Source organism: Saimiri boliviensis, chromosome 14, assembly GCF_048565385.1.
Source record: "Saimiri boliviensis isolate mSaiBol1 chromosome 14, mSaiBol1.pri, whole genome shotgun sequence".
Classification (NCBI taxonomy): Eukaryota; Metazoa; Chordata; class Mammalia; order Primates; family Cebidae; genus Saimiri; species Saimiri boliviensis.
In genome coordinates, this window is record NC_133462.1 from 7807622 (window position 1) to 7828844 (window position 21223).

General features: G+C 59.3%; 2 protein-coding genes across 11 annotated transcripts in view; one reads left to right on the plus strand and one right to left on the minus strand.

The window, feature by feature from the left end:
* Window positions 1–1370: 1370 nt before the first annotated feature.
* Window positions 1371–15496, plus strand: KCNC3 (potassium voltage-gated channel subfamily C member 3). Of its 4 annotated transcripts, none has more exons than XM_039466435.2 (5): window positions 1371–2255; window positions 6352–7459; window positions 9609–9800; window positions 14194–14253; window positions 15280–15363. In XM_039466435.2, exons 1-4 carry the CDS (start codon window positions 1386–1388, stop codon window positions 14208–14210), a joined length of 2187 nt encoding a protein of 728 aa, XP_039322369.1. In that variant the 5' UTR covers window positions 1371–1385; the 3' UTR covers window positions 14211–14253; window positions 15280–15363. The 4 variants fall into 4 exon arrangements, with proteins under 4 accessions (XP_039322369.1, XP_074242142.1, XP_039322368.1 ...); XM_074386041.1 differs by lacking the exon at window positions 14194–14253 and adding an exon at window positions 10042–10168 and having other exon boundaries at window positions 15280–15361; XM_039466434.2 differs by lacking the exon at window positions 15280–15363 and adding an exon at window positions 10042–10168 and having other exon boundaries at window positions 14194–14254.
* A 4831-nt stretch (window positions 15497–20327) lies between these two features.
* Window positions 20328–21223, minus strand: part of MYH14 (myosin heavy chain 14) — a 108096-nt gene continuing 107200 nt past the window's right edge. For all 7 annotated transcript variants that reach the window (XM_039466433.2, XM_039466428.2, XM_039466427.2 and 4 more), the window contains one exon: window positions 20328–21207. In XM_039466433.2, the coding sequence (XP_039322367.2) occupies window positions 21057–21207 (151 nt within the window). In that variant the 3' untranslated portion in view covers window positions 20328–21056. The remainder of the gene's footprint in view (window positions 21208–21223) is intronic.

The window sequence follows — 21223 nt, forward strand, 5'->3', positions numbered from 1 at the left end:
CGTTCCAGGTCCCTCCCTTCCATCCAGCCCAGTTGCTTTGTACTCTTTGCAGTCCCACTGTTCCTCTGGGACCCACCTCTCCTGTTCCTCTACCCTCCCTTAGCCCTGCCCTGCCCTCGCCTGCCCTCGTTGCTTTAAGCCCCTCACAGCCCCGTTCCTCCCTTAGTCTCTCCTTCCTACCGCCCATTCAAGTCTTTTTCTTTTTTTCTTTTTTTTTTTTTGAGACAGAGTCTCTCTCTGTCGTCCAGACTGGAGTGTAGTGGTGCAATCTCGACTCACTGCAACCTCTGCCTCTTGGGTTCAAGCGATTTCTCCTGCCTCAGCCTCCCGAGTAGCTGGGACTACAGGCACCCGCTAATTTTTGTATTTTTAGCAGAGGCAGGATTTCACCATTTTGGCCAGGCTGGTCTCGAACTCCCGACCTCAAATGATCTACGCACCTCGGCCTCCGAAAGTGCTGGGATTACAGGTGTGAGCCACTGCGTCCGGCCTCAAGACGTTTTCTATTTGTCGACCCCCCACTCACCCTCCTCAGTCCCATCCATCGATCGGGACACTCATCCTCCAGACCTAACCCCGACTAACCAGGCCCACCTTGCACCCTCAGCCCCGCCCCTCTTTACTCGCCCCTTCCTTTAGGCCTATCCAGACGCTTCTCACCGAGTCTAAGTCTTGTTCTCCTCCCCCGTCCCCTTTCAGTCCAGCCTGTTCCCCTTGAGCGGGAAAGTCCTCCGTCTCTAGTTCCCGACCCAGAGCAGTCACATCGCCACCGTTACTACTTTCTGCGGCCCTGCCCCTTCCATGCTCCTCCCCACCAGGTCCTGCCTAGCGGTGTTTTAGGTGGGGGCGGGCCATCTCTTTTGTTTCTCTCCGCCCCTTCCTCAGTCCAATCAGGACGGCCGCTCTCATGGTGGCCCCGCCCCTCCAGGCCAGTCGGGCTCCATTAAATAACTTTGACTCGTCCCCACCTCCTTCTGCCCCACTCGCACTTGTTTGGTTCAATCAGGTCTCTCTCTCTCTCTCCCTCTCTCTCGTATCCAGCCCCGCCTTCCCCCTGCTCCCAGTGCCCCCGAACACAGTTAGTAGTAACCGGTCCCGCCTCCTTTGACGCCCCGCCCTGCCCCTCCGCCCTTTCCTTCTCGGAAAGAGCCAATCGCTGTGTCTCATTGGCGGCCCCGCCTCGTCCAGCTGGGTCGCGTTAGAGTCCCCGCCCCGTTCCTCCCGGCCACAGCCCCGCCCCACCTCCCCCAGCCAAATCGGTTGGAGTTCTCTCCCAGAAGCCACGCCTCCTCCTCCTCGCCCCTCCTCCCACCCAATCCCGTCGGCCTCTCTCCCTGCGTCCCCGCCCCCTGCGTCCCCGCCCCTCCTGCCCCGCCCACCGTCCAATGCTGAGCTCAGTCTGCGTCTCATCCTTCCGCGGGCGCCAGGGGGCCAGCAAGCAGCAGCCGGCGCCACCGCCGCAGCCGCCAGAGTCCCCGCCGCCGCCACCGCTGCCGCCGCAGCAGCAGCAGCCTGCGCAGCCCGGCCCCGCCGCGTCCCCGGCGGGCCCCCCGGCACCCCGCGGGCCCGGGGGCCGGCGCGCCGAGCCATGCCCCGGGCTGCCGGCGGCGGCCATGGGGCGGCACGGCGGCGGCGGTGGCGACAGCGGCAAGATCGTGATCAACGTGGGCGGCGTGCGCCATGAGACGTACCGCTCGACGCTGCGCACCCTGCCGGGGACGCGGCTGGCCGGCCTGACGGAGCCCGAGGCGGCGGCGCGTTTCGACTACGACCCGGGCGCCGACGAGTTCTTCTTCGACCGGCACCCGGGTGTCTTCGCCTACGTGCTCAACTACTACCGCACCGGCAAGCTGCACTGCCCGGCCGACGTGTGCGGGCCCCTGTTTGAGGAGGAGCTCGGCTTCTGGGGCATCGACGAGACCGACGTAGAGGCCTGCTGCTGGATGACCTACCGGCAGCACCGCGACGCCGAGGAGGCGCTCGACTCCTTCGAGGCGCCCGACCCCGCGGGCGCCGCCAACGCCGCCAACGCCGCGGGCGCCCACGACGGAGGCCTGGACGACGAGGCGGGCGCGGGCGGCGGCGGCCTGGACGGAGCGGGCGGCGAACTCAAGCGCCTCTGCTTCCAGGACGCGGGCGGCGGCGCCGGGGGGCCGCCAGGGGGCGCGGGCGGCGCGGGCGGCACGTGGTGGCGCCGCTGGCAGCCCCGCGTGTGGGCGCTCTTCGAGGACCCCTACTCGTCGCGGGCTGCCAGGGTGAGCGCGCTCTCGGGACCCCCATCCACCCCACCCCCGTCTCTCCAGACGCCCCTAGACTCCCAGGAGCGCCCCAGCCCCACCCCTCTGGGTCTCCTAGAAGCTTCTTCCCCAATCGAGACTCCTGGGCTCCTCCGAACACACCCCCCTCTAACAGTGATTCCCCCAGATACTCTAAAGACCAATCTGCAACCTTCAGGCTCTTCCAGACCCCTCTAAACCTCACCCCGGCTCTCCAAGCCACCCTAGACCCTTAGACACGTCCTCCAGACCGTGAATCTCTCGTGCTTCTCTGAACAACCCCATCCCCACCTCTCCTGGGCCCCTCTGACCCTCCCCAACCCTCACCTCTCCTGGGCCCCTCCAAACCTCTTCTGACTACTCTTGGCCACTGTCCAGCCCTCGGTTTCTTGGACCTTCCCCAACCCCTCAGAAGACATCTCGTCTCAGCCCTCAAAGTGTCCTAGGCCCTGTGAACACGGTCCTCCACTTTCCTCGCTTTCTCCAGACTCTCCGGGGCCCCCTCTTCAACTCTCAGTCTCTCCCAGCGTCTCCCTGATTCACCCCGTGGCCCCTCTCCCAGAACACCTCGCTCTCCAAGTTTGAATCTCCTGATTATTTTTTCCACCCCTCTTCTGCTCTCAGAGTCTCATCAAGCCCCCCACCCACCCCAACCTCATAGCCTTCTGACCCCCCTGAACCTCCGCTTGCTCTTGCCTGGACATTTTCACCTCCCCCTCGCTGCAGCACTGAGTCTGCCGGAACCTTTGGGCCCCTTGTCTTCACTCTGTGTTCAACATTCTTCTTGCAACCTCCACGCCAACTCCCATCCCAAGGACTTTCCCCATAAAGCTCCAGACCTCCCCCAAGCCTTTCACACTCCTCCTCAGTGTCTCCAGAAGCATCCCATGCCCCCATCATATGCCTTTCCTCTCCAGAACCCTCATATGTCCTCCAGTATTGCTCTTCCTCTTCCATAGATCCTTACAGCTTCTCCCCGTCATCATTTTAACTGCACAGGCCACTCTCTACCCCTGCGACTCCCCCCACTCCAAAGCCCCCACAGCCTCTTTCCTAGCCTAAGTGACTTGCCTCCCTGCTCTGGAACTTTTTCTAACCTCAAACCCTGGGACACCCGTCAAGTCATCAGCCCCAAAACTTTCACTTCAGAATAGCTTCCAAGTATTTCTCCCTTGCCTTGGTATTCCTTCCACCTGCCCTCTTCTTTTCTAGAACCCCCACTGTGCAAAACCCAGAACCCAGCCTCTCAGCCTGTCCCCCTCCATCAAAGTGAACTAAAGAGCCTTCTCTCTCTCTCTCCAAATTCCAGATTTTCCCCAAAGCTCTCTCCAGCGCTCCCAGAAAACTTTCCTCAAACATCCATAACTTCCTAGGCTAAAATGACTACCCTCCCCCTGGGTTCTCTCCTGAACCTCTTCCTCCTACTAACTTCCTCCCTGTCCCGGAGACTCTGGAGGGAGAATGTGGTGGAAAAGAGAGGGGCAGTGCAAAATGAGGGCAATTGGAAATGGGGAAAATAAGAGCGATTCCGGGACCCCCTCCTAGGCTCCTGGGGACTCAAACACCCAGGGGAGCAGGTCTTGGCCCCCTCCCCCCACCGTGCCGCGTCCTGAGCCGGGAAGGACGCGGAGCCGCAGTGCCGCATTCGCGCCGGGGGAGGGAGGGGGGCGCCTGGAACCACCGCATAAAGTTTGGTCCCCAGAAAGCGCTGAGTTGGCGAGATTTCGGGTTGGATGGGGGGAGGTGGGGAAGAGGAGGTGCGGAAGGGACATGGCCCTAGATGCCTCCTCAAGACACTGAGAGGCTCCTTCCCCCACGGCCTGGGGCGCCCTTCTTTCCTGTGACCCCCTTGAAGGGTGCTGAGGTGAGAGGCGGGTTGAAGGTAGAGTTCTTCAGTGATGATCAAGGTTCGGGACAGCTACGCAGGTCATTCATTTACTCTACAAATGTGTTTTGGGTGTTCACGGTGTGCCGAGCCCTTACCAGTCTCCCAGTGAGATGGCTTGAGAGAGTTGGGAGCTGAAGCCAAAGCAAACTGGAGGGTCCGATCCTACAGCCCCCTGCCCCCGCCCCCTTCCCCGTAATCACTCCTTTCCTTCTTACAGGGACTCCAAGCCCTCCTACCCCTTCTGCTTTTGAGCCACCTTGGGGTAAGGAGTTAAACCAGCCCGACGCCGTCCAGCCTCTGCAGCTGCGCACTGCGGCGGGTGCCCACCTTTCCCTGTGCCCTGGGAGGGAAGGAGTTAATCAGGCTTCTGGCCCGAGGCCTCCCGCCGGAAAGCAGCAACACTGCGGCTGCGCGTTGTATACTAGGCTCCGGCCCGGAAGGGGTTAAGAGGGCCCCGAGCCGCTGCGGCTGCGCACTGCGGCGGGGGAGCTGTCCGCGGTGCTGGCCGTCGTGCGCCCCGCCCCCCGGCCCGGCCGGCCCGCCCCCACTGCGGTGCCGCAGCAACGCCGCGCGCCCAGTTCGGAGGGGGCGGGGAGGAACTAGGCATGCGCTCTGCGGAGGCCTCTGGCCTCTTAAACCACTGCAGAGACGTGAAGGTGGGGGTGGGGGGAGTGCAGAGAGGACCTGCGCTGGCCCCCAGCCCACCCCGAGGTCCAGGGTCCTCTCTGTGGCCCTGAAACTCCCCAACCGCTGCTTCCTCGCTCTGCACCTCAGTAAAGTCAAGCCCAGAGCCCACGCCCCAACCCCTGTGGAGGAAGGTGGGTGCACAGAGGGACACTGCTGACCTCTGGCCCACCACAAAGTCCAAGGTCCTCTCTGTAGTCCGACAGTGGCCTCTCTGTGCTCTGCACTCCTGATTAGATGCAGAGCTCCCCATGCCCTCCCCTCCTGCTCTACTCATAGGATTAAATCCTTCTCTTTACTCTAACACCTGTCTTCCTTCCCTCTCCAATGCACTCCTCTCCCCTCCCACCCCTCTGCGTATTTGATAAAGCCCGTGGCGTTTCTAGGGGCCTGGCTTATTGCTTTCCTTCCCCAAGACCCTGACCCCGCTCCCTCTTACTAGGCCTTCATCAAAACCCACATCACGGTGTGGCAGGACTCTGGTCATCCCCCATCTTGAAATGGCTCAGGACCCTTCACCCTTCATCCTCTGCACCTTTGGCAAATGCCCAAACCTCTCTTTGGCCCTGGCTCTGCTCTCTCCCACAAGGTCCAGACCAGTGACTCTCCCTTCCTCTGCAGGGCTCTAAACCCTGCCTGACTCTCCTCTTCCCTTTTTGCAGGGTTAACCCTTCAACCCCTTCTCCTCTTAGGGGCCCGGACCCCCTGCTCCCCTCTGTGGCACCACCCCTGCCCTGTCCTCTCTGGGTGAGGCCTTGACCTTACCCTCCAACTAACTGCTGTCTCCATACCCTAACAACAGCTCAGATCTTCTGTGTTCCAGGCACTGCTCCAAGCACTGTGTTTGGAGCCAGGTCCTTACGCTCATCTAATTTAATCCTCACAACAGTCCCACTAAAAACTTCTGGTTCACAAAGCTCAATTTCTTGGCCCAATTTTGACAGGTTAAAAGCCAGATTCAAACCAGGCTCTCTGACTCTTAACCACTTCATGATTCTGCCTCCCTGCCCACCTTCTCCCTTTCCCCTGCACTCAACTCCAAGTTGAGCCCCAAAGCCTCTGGAACACACAGGGTGTGTGATCTTAAACCCCGTGGCCTCCGTCCTATAGAACCTGTGGACCCTGCTGGGGAGCCCTGAAATAGGACACAGGAAACAGGAGGTTGGGGGGGAGGTGGTCTAGGAAACAGCAAGGGGCCAGAAATGTTTCCAAGGAAAGAAGCTGCCCATCTGCTGTGTCTGCTGGGGCCAGCTCTTTCCCAACTGCCTCTGTTCCTTTCTCTTCCCTTTTGCTAGTTGTAGAGGAGAGATTCTATCTAGTTCTAAAATCTCCAGATCTAGGTGGGATTCTGGAATCCATGGAGCCACAGGCGGGACACCTGGATTTTACCCAGACTTTGGGCGCAGGAGGCTGGGGAAGGGAGCATCAGAAGGGTCTTCTGGAGGTTATGGCCAACCCGATGCCTAGACCACCTCTCCCTCTTTCTCCCGCCCTGCCCCGCAGTATGTGGCCTTCGCCTCCCTCTTCTTCATCCTCATCTCCATCACCACCTTCTGCCTGGAAACCCACGAGGGCTTCATCCATATCAGCAACAAGACGGTGACCCAGGCCTCCCCAATCCCCGGGGCGCCGCCGGAGAACATCACCAACGTGGAGGTGGAGACGGAGCCATTCCTGACCTACGTGGAGGGAGTGTGTGTGGTCTGGTTCACCTTCGAGTTCCTCATGCGCATCACCTTCTGCCCGGACAAGGTGGAGTTTCTTAAAAGCAGTCTCAACATCATCGACTGTGTGGCCATCCTGCCCTTCTATCTCGAGGTGGGCCTCTCGGGCCTCAGCTCCAAGGCCGCCAAAGACGTGCTGGGCTTCCTGCGGGTGGTCCGCTTTGTCCGCATCCTGCGCATCTTCAAGCTGACCCGGCACTTCGTAGGGCTGCGCGTGCTGGGACACACGCTCCGTGCCAGCACCAATGAGTTTCTGCTGCTCATCATCTTCCTGGCCTTGGGGGTGCTCATCTTCGCCACCATGATTTACTACGCGGAGCGCATTGGCGCTGACCCCGATGACATCCTGGGCTCCAACCACACCTACTTCAAGAACATCCCCATTGGCTTCTGGTGGGCCGTGGTCACCATGACGACCCTGGGCTATGGAGACATGTACCCCAAGACGTGGTCGGGGATGCTGGTCGGGGCGCTGTGTGCCCTGGCGGGGGTGCTGACCATCGCCATGCCCGTGCCCGTCATTGTCAACAACTTTGGCATGTACTATTCGCTGGCCATGGCCAAGCAGAAGCTGCCCAAGAAGAAGAACAAACATATCCCCCGCCCCCCGCAGCCGGGCTCACCCAACTACTGCAAGCCTGACCCACCCCCGCCACCCCCGCCCCACCCGAACCACGGCAGCGGCGGCATCAGCCCGCCGCCACCCATCACCCCGCCTTCCATGGGGGTGACTGTGGCCGGGGCCTACCCAACGGGGCCCCACACGCACCCCGGGCTGCTCAGGGGGGGAGCGGGTGGGTTGGGGATCACGGGGCTGCCTCCTCTGCCGGCCCCTGGCGAGCCTTGCCCGTTGGCTCAGGAGGAGGTGATTGAGATCAACCGGGCAGGTGAGCCTGGGCGTCAGGGGTGGGGGGCACCGGTGGAGACCCGGGGAGGAGTGGGGAGGTAGCTCCGAGGGTCAGAGAGCCTCGAGTGGTCAGCATCGAAGATACGAGGGAGCAAAAACCAACAGCAGGAGCTCGGGCCAAGGAGGCACAGATAGTCACACAGAGACAGGTTTCGTGGGAAGGAGTTTTGGGGAGAAGCAGATTTGCAAGGTATTCAGAAGGGCCAGCGAGGCCGAGGCAGCGTCCTCAGCCATACAGTGAGAGGGACCCGGAGAAGGAGAGTGGGGCTGGCACAAATCACAGGCAGACCCGAGACAGAGCCCCAGGGACGGTGCTGAGCATCCGGTGACAGCCCTGAGGGAAGAGAGACTGAAGGAGATAGGGTCTGCCGAGATTGTCATGGAGACCAGAGAAAGAGATTGGATGCAGATTTTTGGTCAGCGGCCCAGAGTTTGGGTTCTAACGACAGTGAGCCTGAGGCGAACAGACCAGAATAGAGAGTCAGGCCAGGGCAGAGCCCTCAGGGCAGAATGGAAACCAGGGCCGGCCAGTGGGCTTTGCTGCGGGCAGCCTGGGAAGGTCCCGGAGAGAGACGCGGAGAGGTGTTGCTCAGAGGAAGGCGGGAGAGAGAAGAGGGGATAAGAAAGCTGCCTGTGCCTCTGTGTGTGTTCCTCCCACTGGGGGAGTCTGGGAGGAGGGAGAGGCTGGTGGCCCCCCTGCATCGCCCCACCTTAAGTAGGTCAAGAAAGGGAGCTGGGCCACCTGGCCCCCGTCTTGCTCCCTCAGCCGCTGACCCAGTTTCACACCAATTAAAAATAGCTGGAGTCAGAGCCTAGGGGACCCCCACCTCCCATCTCTCACCTTCCCCAGCCCGTCCCCATAGGGCCCTTCCCAGAGCCCAGCACTCCTCCCTCAACAGCCACTTCCTAGCCTGCCGCATCCTCCCCAGCCAACCCTCCACCTCCTACCCCTACCCCTACCCCAGCCAAGTCCCCCAAAGTTCAGCCAACCACCCTGCAACACGGCCTCACCCTCTGCCCAGCACCCAACTCGCTTCATCCCCAGCCAGCTCTTGTTTTCCCTCCCCCACCCCACCCCAGAGATGAAGTCTCTCTTCTCCCAAGCTGGAGTGCAGTGGTACCATCTCGGCTCACTACAGCCCCTGCCTCCCAGGTTCAAGCAGTCCTCCGACCTCGGCCTCCCGAGTAGCTGGGACTACAGGTGCATGCCACCATGCCTGGCTAATTTTTGTATTTTTGGTAGAGACAGGGTTTCACCATGTCAGTCAGGCTGGTCTCGAACTCCTGAGCTCAAGTGATCGGCCGGCCTCAGTCTTCCAAAGCGGTAGGATTACAGGTGCGAGCCACTGCGTCCAGCACCTTTTTTCTTTTTTTAGACAGGGTCTCACTCCATCATATGGAGCTATCTATCTATATGGAGCTGTGGTGCCACCATGGCTCACTGCAGGCTGACCTCCCAGGTTCAAGTGATCCTCCTGCCTCAGTCTCCCAAGTAGCTGAGACTACAGGCGTGTACCACTGTCCCCAGCTAATTTTTCTACCTTTTGTAGAGACGGGATTTTTTTTTCTTCTTTTTTTTTTCCTGTCAGCTTCCTCAGGTTGAAATAGAGACAGGATTTTATGTTGCCAGGGCTGGTCTCGAACTCATGGCCTCAAGCAGTCCTCCCACTTCGGCCTCCCAAAGTGCTGCGATTACACGCATGAGTCACTGTGCCCAGCTCCAGATCATATCTTTAAACAGCACTGCACCGCAGTCCTGCTCTTCCTGGAACCCCACATCTGGCACCACCACCACGTCCCAGTTCTCACTACCTCCCCGCGCCACCAGCCTCCGTCCACCTCCCTGTCCAGACCACCCTTCCTGACTACAATCGACCTTCCCAGCACTCAACACCCTCGCCTATGATGACCCCCCCCAGCCGTGCCCTCTTGATACCCTCTCCCAGCTGTGCCCCCCTCCCCACCGTCCTGGCCACTCCTTCTCATCACCCGGCCCCTGAATCTCCACTTCCAAAGCCGAACGTCCTCCAGCGCTCCCAGCATCAGCTCCTTGCAGACCATCTTGCCCCTCCACGTATTCACCGCACCTCACTCTCGCCTTTGTCTCTGTTTGACACCCTTGGGAGCAGATCCTCGCCCCAATGGGGATCCGGCAGCAGCTGCACTTGCCCACGAGGACTGCCCAGCCATTGACCAGCCCGCCATGTCCCCAGAGGACAAGAGCCCCATCACGCCTGGAAGCCGTGGCCGCTACAGCCGGGACCGAGCCTGCTTCCTCCTCACCGACTATGCCCCTTCCCCTGATGGCTCCATCCGAAAAGGTGAGATGTCCTCCCACTGGCCCCCCGGGACCCTCCCTCTCTCTCCCCTGCCCAGAGGAGGGAGGAGAGGGTGATGGGGGAGGAGGCGCTGGACTTCCCTTCCCCCCTCCCTTGGCCCCAAACCGCCTCCCTCCCAGATCTTCCCATACCCCTGCCCCAAGTTTCCTCACCACTGACCCCTCACCTGTCTTTATTCCATGTCCATTCCCCCGAACCCTCTGGCCTCTTCCCCCACCCCCAGCCACTGGTGCTCCCCCACTGCCCCCCCAAGACTGGCGTAAGCCAGGCCCCCCAAGCTTCTTGCCCGATTTCAACGCCAACGCTGCGGCCTGGATATCCCCCTAGTGGACGAACCCCCTCCCCCCGGGGTAAGTAGCCCCCCTCCTCTGATCCCCCCACTCCCAGACTCCCCACTCCTGCCTGACTAACCCCTCTGAGAACATGCAGCCCCCACTGACCGCGACTCCATCCCCCTCACTGCAAACAGCTGTACCCACTTAATCTCCAGCTCTTGACACTGACCCCACACCCACCTACCCAGGACTCACCCTGCTCCTCACTAACCCCTGAACTAACCCAACCCTGCCTCCCACACGGCGCCTGCCCTCACGACTGACCCCATCCTCACCCCCATCAACATCTCTGCCTCCCTCCTTGGCCCTAGGGTTTTTAAAAATTCAATCAGGAAAGCAGGGGGCATGCCCAGAACCCTTCTGGGTGCAGGATGGAAAGAGAAAGGTTCAGCCACCCGTCCATCCCCCTGTGAATTCAGCCAGTGCTTAGACAGCACCCATGTGCCCCAGGTGCTGGCCATGGGGAGTTCAACTGTGAACAACATCCAACACCCCAGGAGCTTCCACTTTGGAGCAGGAGGCAGACATGGACCTAGAAAGTCATTGTTTGAGGAGATACATGCTAAAACGGAGGGAGCACAGGCAGTAAGAGGAACACTAGAAACTCCCAGGGGTCGGGGGTGGGCATCAGGGAAGAGTCGATATCTGCAGTGGGACCCTAAGGTTGACCAGGAGTCCTGGCCACACACACAGGAAGTGATCCCATCCAGGAATGGTTGGAGGGAACTGCAGGACAGCGCCTAGGAGACTAGACCCTGGAGGGAGTGGGATTCTCAGGTCAGATGAAGCCAGGGCGAGGCTGAGAGGCTGCAGCCTTGTCTAGGGGGCTGGGGAGGAGGCAGGTAAGCTGGGAGGGGCAGCTGGAGTCTTGTGAAGATGGACTGGAGGTGGGAGGCTGGAAGTCAGGAGGCTGGAGAAGAGGCTGAGGTGGCAGGTGGAAGCCTAAGCTGAGGCCAGGGATGTGGGGATGGAGAGGAAGGGGTGAGGCAGAGAGAGTCGGGGGTCAGGGAAGAGGAGGGACAGGCCGGGGGCTGCCGGCCATGCAGAAGTGAGGGGGTGCTATTTAGTAGATGAATCATTCAGCAAACATCACTAAGTACTTATACCACGTGCTAGGAATTTAACATATATTCTTTAATCCTCCTAACAACCCGAGCCAACTCCTAGCTTCTTTCATTCATGTATTCAATCCATTCATTCAGTCTTGGCAACTGATTCTTTTCCTTTTTTTGAGACAGAGCCTTGCTGTGTCACCCAGGCGGGAGTGCCACGGCACAATCTCGGCTCACTGCAACCTCCACCTCCTGGGTTCAAGTGATGGGGTCTTGCTATGTTGGCCAGGTCGGTCTTGAACTCCTGGGCTCAAGCGATCCTCCTGCCTCGGCCTCCCAAAGAGCTAGGATTACAGGCATGAGCCACCACCCCTGGCCACAACTGATTCTTGAGAACATAGTTCCAGGCACTGTAGATTTGGGATTAAACAAATCATGAATCTGCCATTATGGTTTACAATCTAGAGCAGGGATCAGCAGACTAACTCCAGTCTGAGGGCCTGATCTTTCAGCTGTCTGTTTTTGTAAATAAAGCTTTACTGGAACACGACCATGTTGAGCCACAACAGCAGCGTGGAATAATTGGGACAGAGACTGTACAGCCCCCATAGCCAAAGAGATTTACTATCTGACCTTTTACAGGAAAAGTTTCCAGTCCCTCGTAGGAGGAAGCAGAAAACAAACAATTGAGGCTGGGTGCAGTGGCTCACGCCTGTAATCTCAGCACTCTGGGAGGTAGAGGAGGGCAGATCACTTGAGGTCAGGAGTTCGAGACCAGCCTGGCCAACATGGTAAAAACCCATCGCTACTAAAAATACAAAAATTAGCCGGGTGTGGTCGTGGGCACCTGTAGTCCCAGCTACTGAGGAGGCTGAGGCAGGAGAATCGCTTGAACCCAGGAGGCAGAAGAAGTTGCAGTGAGCCGAGATTGTGCCACTGCACTCCAGCCTGGGTGACAGACAGCGACAGTCCCCTCAAAAAAGAAAAGAAAAGAAAAGAGGAAGGAAGGAAGGGCAAAAGCAATGAAGATAAAGGTAAAAAGAACAAGATTATTAGTCTGGCCACTTCAGTTAAAGAGGTCTGGCTGGACACAGTGGCTGCCACCTATAACTCCAGCACTTTGGGAGGCCAAATTGGGAGTAACCTAGCAGTTTGAGACCAGCCTGGGCAACTTAGCAATACCTATTTTCTCAACAACAACAAGACTTAGGTGTGGTGGTGCAGGCCTGTAGACCCAGCTACTTGGGAGGCGTGGTGGAGGATCGTCTGAGCGCAGGGGTTTGGGAGGCTGCACTGAGCCACAGTTGTGCCACGGTGCCCCAGCCTGGGTGGACAGTGGGACCCTGCCTCTGGGGAAGAAAAGGAGTTTTTGAGGAGGTGACACAGAACCTGAAGGGTGAAAAGGGCCAGGCAGGCGGCAGGTGGACAGGCCCTGAGCTGCCTGGGGTGGGGGGGAAGAGTGTGGCTTGTTAAAGGGACAGCAAGGAGCGAGGTGAGGCCGATCCCAGGGGCCAAGGGCAGAGGGCTGCCGAAGTCGGGGAGGAAGATCAGGATGGGTTCTGTGGCCGTAGTGAGGAGGCAAGACTTTATTTTAAATGTGAGTGGAAGCCACAGGAAGGTATGGGGTCCACGCTTTCATTCAACAATCGGTTCTAGAAATGCAGATGCATCCTCAAGAATGCCTGCCCACAGCCTAAGGAGATGCCATGGGGGAACTTGGGGAGCTTCCAGGGATGGCATCATCCAAGGCCCTGTGCTTCACTGCCAACCCACCCCCCCAGGCCACAGAGCACGCTGGGCGAGAGCCCGGGCTCCTAGTCCAGAGCGGGGACTGTCTGGCTCCTCTGGCTTCCATTCCCGCCACCTCTCCTTTTTACACCCCCCCCCCGCCCCCGTCACTGTCCATTTCCATCTCATCCGCCCACTCCCCTCCCTGCTCCTGTCTAACCCTTCCCCGCCCTGCCGCTTGCACCCACTCCCAGTCCTTTACTTCCCTCTGTTCCCCACCCCCAGGTCTGGAGGGCCCCCTGTGGGATTGAGGGGAAGAGGGCGTGGGGAGGGTGTGGGCTTAAGGGTGAGGGAGGATTGGGGTTGCGGTGGCTGGGTGGGGGAGGTCCCTGCTTCTCTTGCCTCTGATGCCAGAATCCATTCATTGAACTCAAATCATGGCTGGAGCTGATGGGGTTGGCTGAAGTGTCTCCTCCTGTTCCCTGGGTCCTTCCCCCTCCATCCGTCCCCAGCCTCTTCCCTGCTCTTCCACAACCCCAGCTCCCACAAGACCCCTTTGGCCTATTCTCCCGATGCTCCTTCCCCCAAGAGCCTCTCCCACCGCGACCTTCCCTTCCCAATGGTTTTGTTTTTGAGATGGGGTCTCGCTCTGTCGTCCAGGCTGGAGCGCAGTGGCACGGTCTCGGCTCACTGCAGCCTCTGCCTCCTGGGTTCAAGCGATTCTCCTGCCTTAGCCTCCAGAATGGCTGGAATTACATGTGCTCGCCACCATGCCCTGCTAATTTTTGTATTTTTAGTAGAGACAGGGGTTTTGCCATCTTGGCCAGACTGGTCTCAAACTCCTGGATTCAAGTGCTCCCCCTGCCTCAGCCTCCCAGAGTGCTGGGATTACAGGTGTGAGCCACCAAGCCTGTCTTCTTCCCTCTCTATTGTCCCCATGGCCCTCCCAAGGCCCGCCTGACCTCTAGGCCCCTCCACCCATGCTCCTCCCTCTTACATCTGCCTCACAGGATCACTGGCTCCCACTCCTCCTCCCCCGCACTCTCTCCCCTCTCCCTCCCCTAGCCACCCCGGAAGCTCCCTCCATATTTGATGTCTCAGCCGCCCCCCATTTCACTGCTCCCCTCCCCCGGAAAACACCTGAGAGGAGGAAGAGATGCCGGTGGAGTTTCTCCATCCCCCCAACAGTGAGGCTGTGTTGGGGGGTTTCCCCTGACCATCCTCCCTCCCCGCCATGACTCTGTGTATTTCTGTCCCCAGCTCTTGTCACCGCCTGAGACCTCGCGAGACCCTCGGTCCCCCCCTGCCCCTTCCCCCCAGGTTAGCAATTGGGAATGGCTGGGTGGGGGTGTTCCCAAGACACCGGGCTTCAAATCTCCCCCCAAGCCCTCTCTCCTACGGTCAAGACACCTTTGTCCAGATAGTCCCCTTAGTGTGGCCTGGAAAAGCCACAAAACTCCCTGTGGGGGCTGCAGAACCGTGCTGGCAGCCCTGGGCTTTGTAGAAAACACACCCGCTGCTGCTGGATCTTGAGTCCCATTAGCTATAAGATGCGGTGCGAGCTTTTCGGCACCCATCAGAAGCTCAGAGCCTTCTTGGACCCTTTAAAGTGGTCTCTCTCCCCAGACCTCCCCCGTCCTCCCCCCGCCTTAGAATCTTCCGGAGGAGCCTCCCTTCCCCTTCCCCCCACGGCTCTTGGAGTGCTCCTCTGATTCCCCAAGGGCACTGCCAGCTTCACTCCACTCAGCCCCCTCGCAGACCCCACCCCCTGCCTGCCCTCTTTCCCTAAAACTAGGTCAGCCCCCAGCCCCGCCTCGGTCACACCGTTCCCTGCCCTCTCTGCTGGCTGCTCCCACATGCATTCCACGCAGCCCCTCCCCACGCCCCTGCTGCCCACCATCCCGCCGTGCTGCCCCCAACCTTTTGCCTCAGATGAGGGGACCAGTGGAGGAGGGAAGTGGGGCGGACTGCCGTGGGGATGGGGCGGGGGAGGCTCGGTGGGCACCAACCTGCCTCCTAATCCAGAGTCTCTCCCCTCCCCATGTCTCCGCCTTTCTCGTCGATGTTGACTGACTCCCCGATTTGTTCACTTTCTCTCTCTATCTCCTCGGTCCACCTCTGTCCGTCTTTGTCTCTTGTCTGCCCTCTCGTGTCTCTGTCTGCCCGCCTGTCTCTCTGTCTCTTACCCTCTCTCTCTTGCCTTGTCTCTGGGTCTCTCTTGTCTTCTCCATCCATTTCTTTCTCTGTCTGTCTCTTTCTCCCTGCCTTGGGTCTCTCTGTCGGACCCTTCCCTGCACCCCCATCTTTGTGCGTCCCCCCTGTTCCTCACACCTCCCCACCCCCCAGGTTACGAGAAATCCCGCAGCCTGAGCAGCATCGCGGGCCTGAGCGGGGTGTCCCTGCGTCTCGCGCCCCTTGCCACCCCCCCTGGCTCTCCCCGGGCCGCCCGCCGCGCGCCCCCGACCCTGCCCTCCATCCTCTAGCGCTCCCCTCCCCCCTGTGGGGGGACTCGGGGGTGACCGGGAAGAAGGTCAAAGGAGCTGGGGGTGGGGGGTGGGGAAAAGGGTTTTTTAAAAAAATCAAAAAGTCATTAATAATATGCAACCGAGATGACGATGCCAGCAGACACCCCCGGGCCCCTCACCCCCAACCTGGGCCCCACCAGGATGGAGCGAGGGGGCCACAGCCTGTCCCCCCAACTCTCCCCCCCCAAAAAAAAGCCTTCTCAGGTCTCCATGAGCCATAGGACATACCCCTCCCATCAACTTGTGTAAATAGGTCCAAATTAAGCCAGTTACATCTTGGGGCACCTCCCCCGCACGCTGCATGCCTTCCCTAACCTGGAGCCTCCCCACTCCAAGTCCACCTCAGCAATAAGCCGCCAGGGGCTGCAAGTGTGGGTTTGAGGGGCAGGCACTCTGGGAAGGGGGCTGGCACCTCCCAGGGGTCGGGCTGACCTTTCAGGTCTCCAGCCTTCCCATCCTTCACCCCAGGAGGACCACCAACCCTGTGTGTTGATTAGGGGGAAACAAACCCAGAACTAGAAGCAACAGAGGGGAAGGAGGAACAGTTACCCAGGCCCCAGATTGGAGTTGAGCTGATGGAGGGAGGCGGGCAGGCTTCGGACCTGCTCCCTCAGCCTTTAGGACGATTCCTCTGGTGAATTTCACCCTCTCATCTGCCCCTTCCCCCAGGACCTGCTCGCCTCTATTCTTGCTGCATGGACTCAGACCTCCTATCCCAGGGTTCCTGGGATGATCTGGCCCTAGCACACGAAATTCCTCAACTATCCCCCTCCATTCCCAGGACATGAGACCTGCACCCAGAATTCTGAGACTGACCCTGGCACCTCACATTCCCCAATCCCCACACGCTCCTGCGACTTAACCTCTGCACAGAGGCTCCCCGAATCGCCCTCCCCCCACACTCCCGCCACCCCAGACACCCTCACCAAATTCCTTGGGCTGCATCCCAGCACTTCTCAAACCTCCAAGACTTGACCCAGCTCTTTTCAGCTCAAATTCAGCCTTTGGGATGCTCCAAAAATCTTCCCACAACTGACATTTCCTGGACACCCCCAAATCCTCAGGCCTTTCCCCGCCATCCCCAAAGCCCTAACAGACTTGTCCAGCCCCGGTTCCCTTGACGCTAGAACTTCCAAGATAGGCCAGCCTGTCTGTAATTCCAGGGAACCAGACCCTCCCCAGGCACCCTCTTTGTCTTCTGCCTGACCCTGAGTACCTTCCCTGAGACGGTGCCCCAAAGGTGCCCTCTTCACGGACACCAGTGTTTCCCAGAGGGTCGTGTTTGTATCCTCGGTGGTGTGCTAACGTTTTAGGCAGTTCAAGGACAAACACTTGTTTTAAAAGTTTTGTCTCTAATGTGCACATTTTGTACAGCACCCGATAAGTGTAGGCATCGCTGCCTGGCTCGGACACGGTTTATTTAGGTTAAGAGTGTTTCCATTTAAAGTAGTCCACAAATGATCACCGAGGCTGTTCCCAAAGGGAAAGACACTGGAATATCAGAAGTCTGGGAACCGACGACATACCCAACTCGGCTGAAATCCCAGCCCCCCCTTCCCCGTTGGTCCTCGCCGCGTCGCGCTCGCGGGTGGAAAACCATTTCCCACCTCCCATCCTGGCTCAAGGATGCTACCTCCCCCAAGCCCAGAGACCACACCGGTCCCAGACTCCTTAGCGGATCTCGTTTTTGGAGCCAGGGGCCCATGGAATTAGCGACCTCCCTCCCTCTGCTCCCACGGCCTCAGGAACCTTCCCACCCGAGGGTGGATGGGGGGCGTCACTGAGCACGATTCTCGATGCAACGATTCCTATGCAAGGGGCATTTTGAGTCCCCTCCTTCCTTCCCTCGGACCCTAAACCCTGGTGAATCAGGGGTGAGGGGTGGGGCGCGTTTTGGTGGGGGCGGGGCAAAGGGCTAGGGGCTCCAGACACCAGGGTACGGGGCGGGGACTGATTATATTGCCAAAGGGTTCAACTTCTTTAACGAGCCCCCCCGCCCCCCGTTTCCCCTGACCTTCATGAAAGCCGAAGGGGGCGGGGAAAGGGGGTGAGGGTCTTTTCCAAAGGGTACTGACCTCTTCCCAGCGTCTCCCCCTGCTCGCCAATCCGCCACACGTACCCAGCTTTTTAGTTCAGCTTTTCGAAATAACCACAATCATGATAACCCACGAAACGTGATTCTCCTCCCCTCCCACCCCATCCCCCAAGACAACTGTGTGGGATTCGGGGAGGGAGAGCGAGCGAGCTAAAGGGACTGTTTCCAAGTCCTGCTCCCCCTTTTCCCCCCGGCCGCCAGGGTGCCTGCACTTACACGCATGCGCTGCATGACGCGCCCCCCACACGCATGTCGCACCCCTCCTGCGCTCCGGGAACGCACGGACACGGGCCAGGGGGCGGGGCGATTGGGGAGGAATGAATGGCTGGGGGTCTTCCCGAGCTCCGAGCTCCGCGGCTCACCCTCCCCAACACACACACACAGCAATAAGTTTCTCTCACTCAAATGTGGGCGGGGCGGGCCTAGCCTGTCGCTGGGTGGGGGGAGTGGCGAGGGGGGCGCTCTCAGGGATGGGGGCGGGGTTCGGAGTCAGTGTGGGGAGGGGAGGTCTGCAAAACGTCCAACTTTGGTGCTAATGGCGGGTCTTCTCAGCCCACCTGCAGGGCAGGGAGGGAGGGGTCGGCACGGCCCCTTCCCCAAGCCTCCCCCACGCCCACCCTGGGTGCATGAACCGCCCAATGCAGAAGCTGCCGCATGTCACCCCCCTCTCCCCAAAGAAAAAGTGTCATGCCCCCTTCCCACCCACCCTCACTCCCTGCCAAAATAAAAGTTCCTTTTCATTTAAAAATTGCCTCCCGTGTGCCTGCTGGGAAAGTGTCCTGATTGCGGCTGGGGCGCACGGAGGGATTGGGGCCCTACTGCCGGGCACGGTGGCCGAGGCCAGTAATCCCAGCATTTTGGGAGGCCAAGGATGCAGGAAGATTGCTTGAGGCCAGGAGTTCAAGCCCGGCCTGGGCAATAGAGACCTTGTCTTTACAAAAAATAAGATATAATTAGCCAGGTGTGGTGGCATCTGTAGTCCCAGCTACTCAGGAGGCTGCGGTGAGAGAATCGCTTGAGCCTGGGAGGTTGAGGCTGTCGTGAACCATGACTGTGCCACTGCACTCCAGCCTGGGTGACAGAGTGAGACCCTATCTCCGTTTTTTGTTTTGTTTTGTTTTGTTTTGTTTTTGTTTTGTTTTTTGAGACGGAGTTTCGCTCTTGTTACCCGGGCTGGAGTGCAATGGCGCGATCTCGGCTCACCGCAACCTCCACCTCCTGGGTTCAGGCAACTCTCCTGCCTCAGCCTCCTGAGTAGCTGGGATTACAGGTACGCGCCACCATGCCCAGCTAATTTTTTGTTTTTAGTAGAGACAGGGTTTCACCATGTTGACCAGGATGGTCTCCATCTCTTGACCTAGTGATCCACCCGCCTCGGCCTCCCAAAGTGCTGGGATTACAGGCGTGAGCCACGGCGCCCGGCTCCATTTTTTTAAAAAGCGGAGGATGGGCTTTGGTGGTCCTGATATCCTCTCAATGACTTGCACCTTATTTAGGGCAAGCACCTGCTTCAGTTTCCCTGATGGTAAAAATGGAGATCAACATCTCTAACTGACAAGTCACTGAGGGCTGGGCGTGGTGGCTCAAGCCTGTAATCCCAGCCCTCTGGGAGGCTGAGGAGGGCGGGATCACCTGAGGTCAGGAGTTTGAGACCAACCTGGCCGACGTGGTGAAACCCTGACTCCACTAAAAATACAGAAATTAGCTGGACGTGGTGGCAGGTGCCTGTAATCCCAGCTATTTGGGAGGCTGAGGCAGGAGAATCACCCGAATCCGGGAAGCAGAGGTTGCAGTGAGCGGAGATGGTGCCACTGCACTCCAGCCTGGGGACAGAGTGAGACTCCATCTCAAAAAAATAAAAATAAAAATAAAGTCACTGAGGACTCAGTCTGAGTAACACGAGCCCTTACACGAGGATGTCTAGTTCCCAGGTGGGGTGGGACGCGGAGATAGACCTGGGTCCCCACGGTAGGGTCAGGGGCTGAGGGCTCAGCCTCCATATGTGCTGACTCTGAGGCCAGACTGTCCAGGTTCAAACTGTTTGAACTTCTTAGTAGCTGTGTGTCCCTGGGCAAGTCACTCAGCCTCTCTGAGCCTATTCCCACCACTCTAAAAGAGTGGGAGGGGCATAGTCATTCAGCAAATACGTATTGAATGAATGCCTGCTGTGTGCCAGGCACTGTTCTAGGCACCAGAGGGCAATGAAATCTCTACGTGCAGTGCTGTGCTAAGGGTTACGACAAACAATGTGTGCTCAACACAGCACCCAGCACAAACAACCATGGCTGTCCTTTTGTTTGGTTTTGCTTTTGAAACAGGATCTCACTCTCACCCATGCTACCATGCGGGGTGGTGCAATCATAGCTCACTGCAGCCTCCACTCCTGGGCTCAGGTGATCCTCCCACCTCAGCCTCCCAAAGCACCAGGATCGCAGGTGTGAGCCGCTGCAGCGAGCCTGTCACTTATTCTACAAACACTTGAGAGCTGGCCCAAGTTCAGCAGCGCTTCTGGCAGTCCCTGGGGCGTGGCATGTGGGATGCTGCGCTCAGACTGTTCCCTCATCTGTGCAGTGGAGGGGATGTTTCCACTGTACACCAGGGTGAGGAGGAAAGCAGTAATGAAGTGCCTGGTCCACAGGAGGCCCCTGTACACCCACGCACCGTGATTGAAACCCGCAGGCTGCCTGACCTGCTGCCCCAGCGGTCTGAGGCAGCGCGTGCCCGTCCTGCCCATCAGAGGCCCCCTGCAGGAACACACACAGCCACGCAGACGGTCCAGTCGGAGGCTGGAGTTTATTTCTGCCAGAGCCTGGAGGCTGGGAGGGTAAAGGACACTCCTTTAGCCCCGGAGAGAAGCTCCAAACCATCAGAGCAACCAGAAGGGAGGGTAGAGCATGGGCAGCAGAAGTGAGAGGGGTCCCCTTGTCCTGCCCCTTCGCGAGGGCTCAAGGCTGGCGGAGGCCTGGGGCTTCTGACACTCAGGAGTTCGGGGGTCGAGGCAGACATGGGGGAAGGAGAGTGGCTGCACAGAGAGAAGTGAGAGCGAGACTCCCGGAAGGATGCGCAGAGAGACCCTCAGAGAGGCCAAGAAAGAGGTGAGAGAGGAGGGAGGGAGAGAGAGAGAAAGAGGAGGGAACGGGGAGCACGGGCTGAGGCGGTGGAGGAGCGCTGTGGCTCCCTTCCTAACACCTACAGATCAATAAGGAGGGAAGAAAGGACGACAGGGGGCCGATGGGAACCAGCTTGCCAACTGCGCCCGGTCTCCTCCCAAGCAAGAGAGCCCCAGTCCTTGCCGCCCGGCCTGCCCCGCTCCTCTGTGTTTAGGGGTCATCCTTTGATAGAGGTTGCAGGGGGCCCGGGTGGGGGTGACAAATGCCAGAGTGTGGCACTGTTTCCAAAGGACAGGAAGACAGAGGGCAGGGTTCCTGGGACAGGGGCCCGTGGGGGCCAGGGAGGAAGGGGGCTGTGCCCCATCCGTTAGTGCATCTGGGGACAGGGTAGGGTCACTGGGGGTGGGCTGATGGGGACCCCTCCGGCTCCGGGGACGGCCCGGACCCAGGCTCTGCGTCCTCCGCCTCCTCGTCGGAGGCCACGCCCTCCTCTAGTCGGAAGACCTGCCGCACCGTGCGGGTGGTGAAGGTGAGGGGGCCGCGTCTGTGGAGGGGGGAGA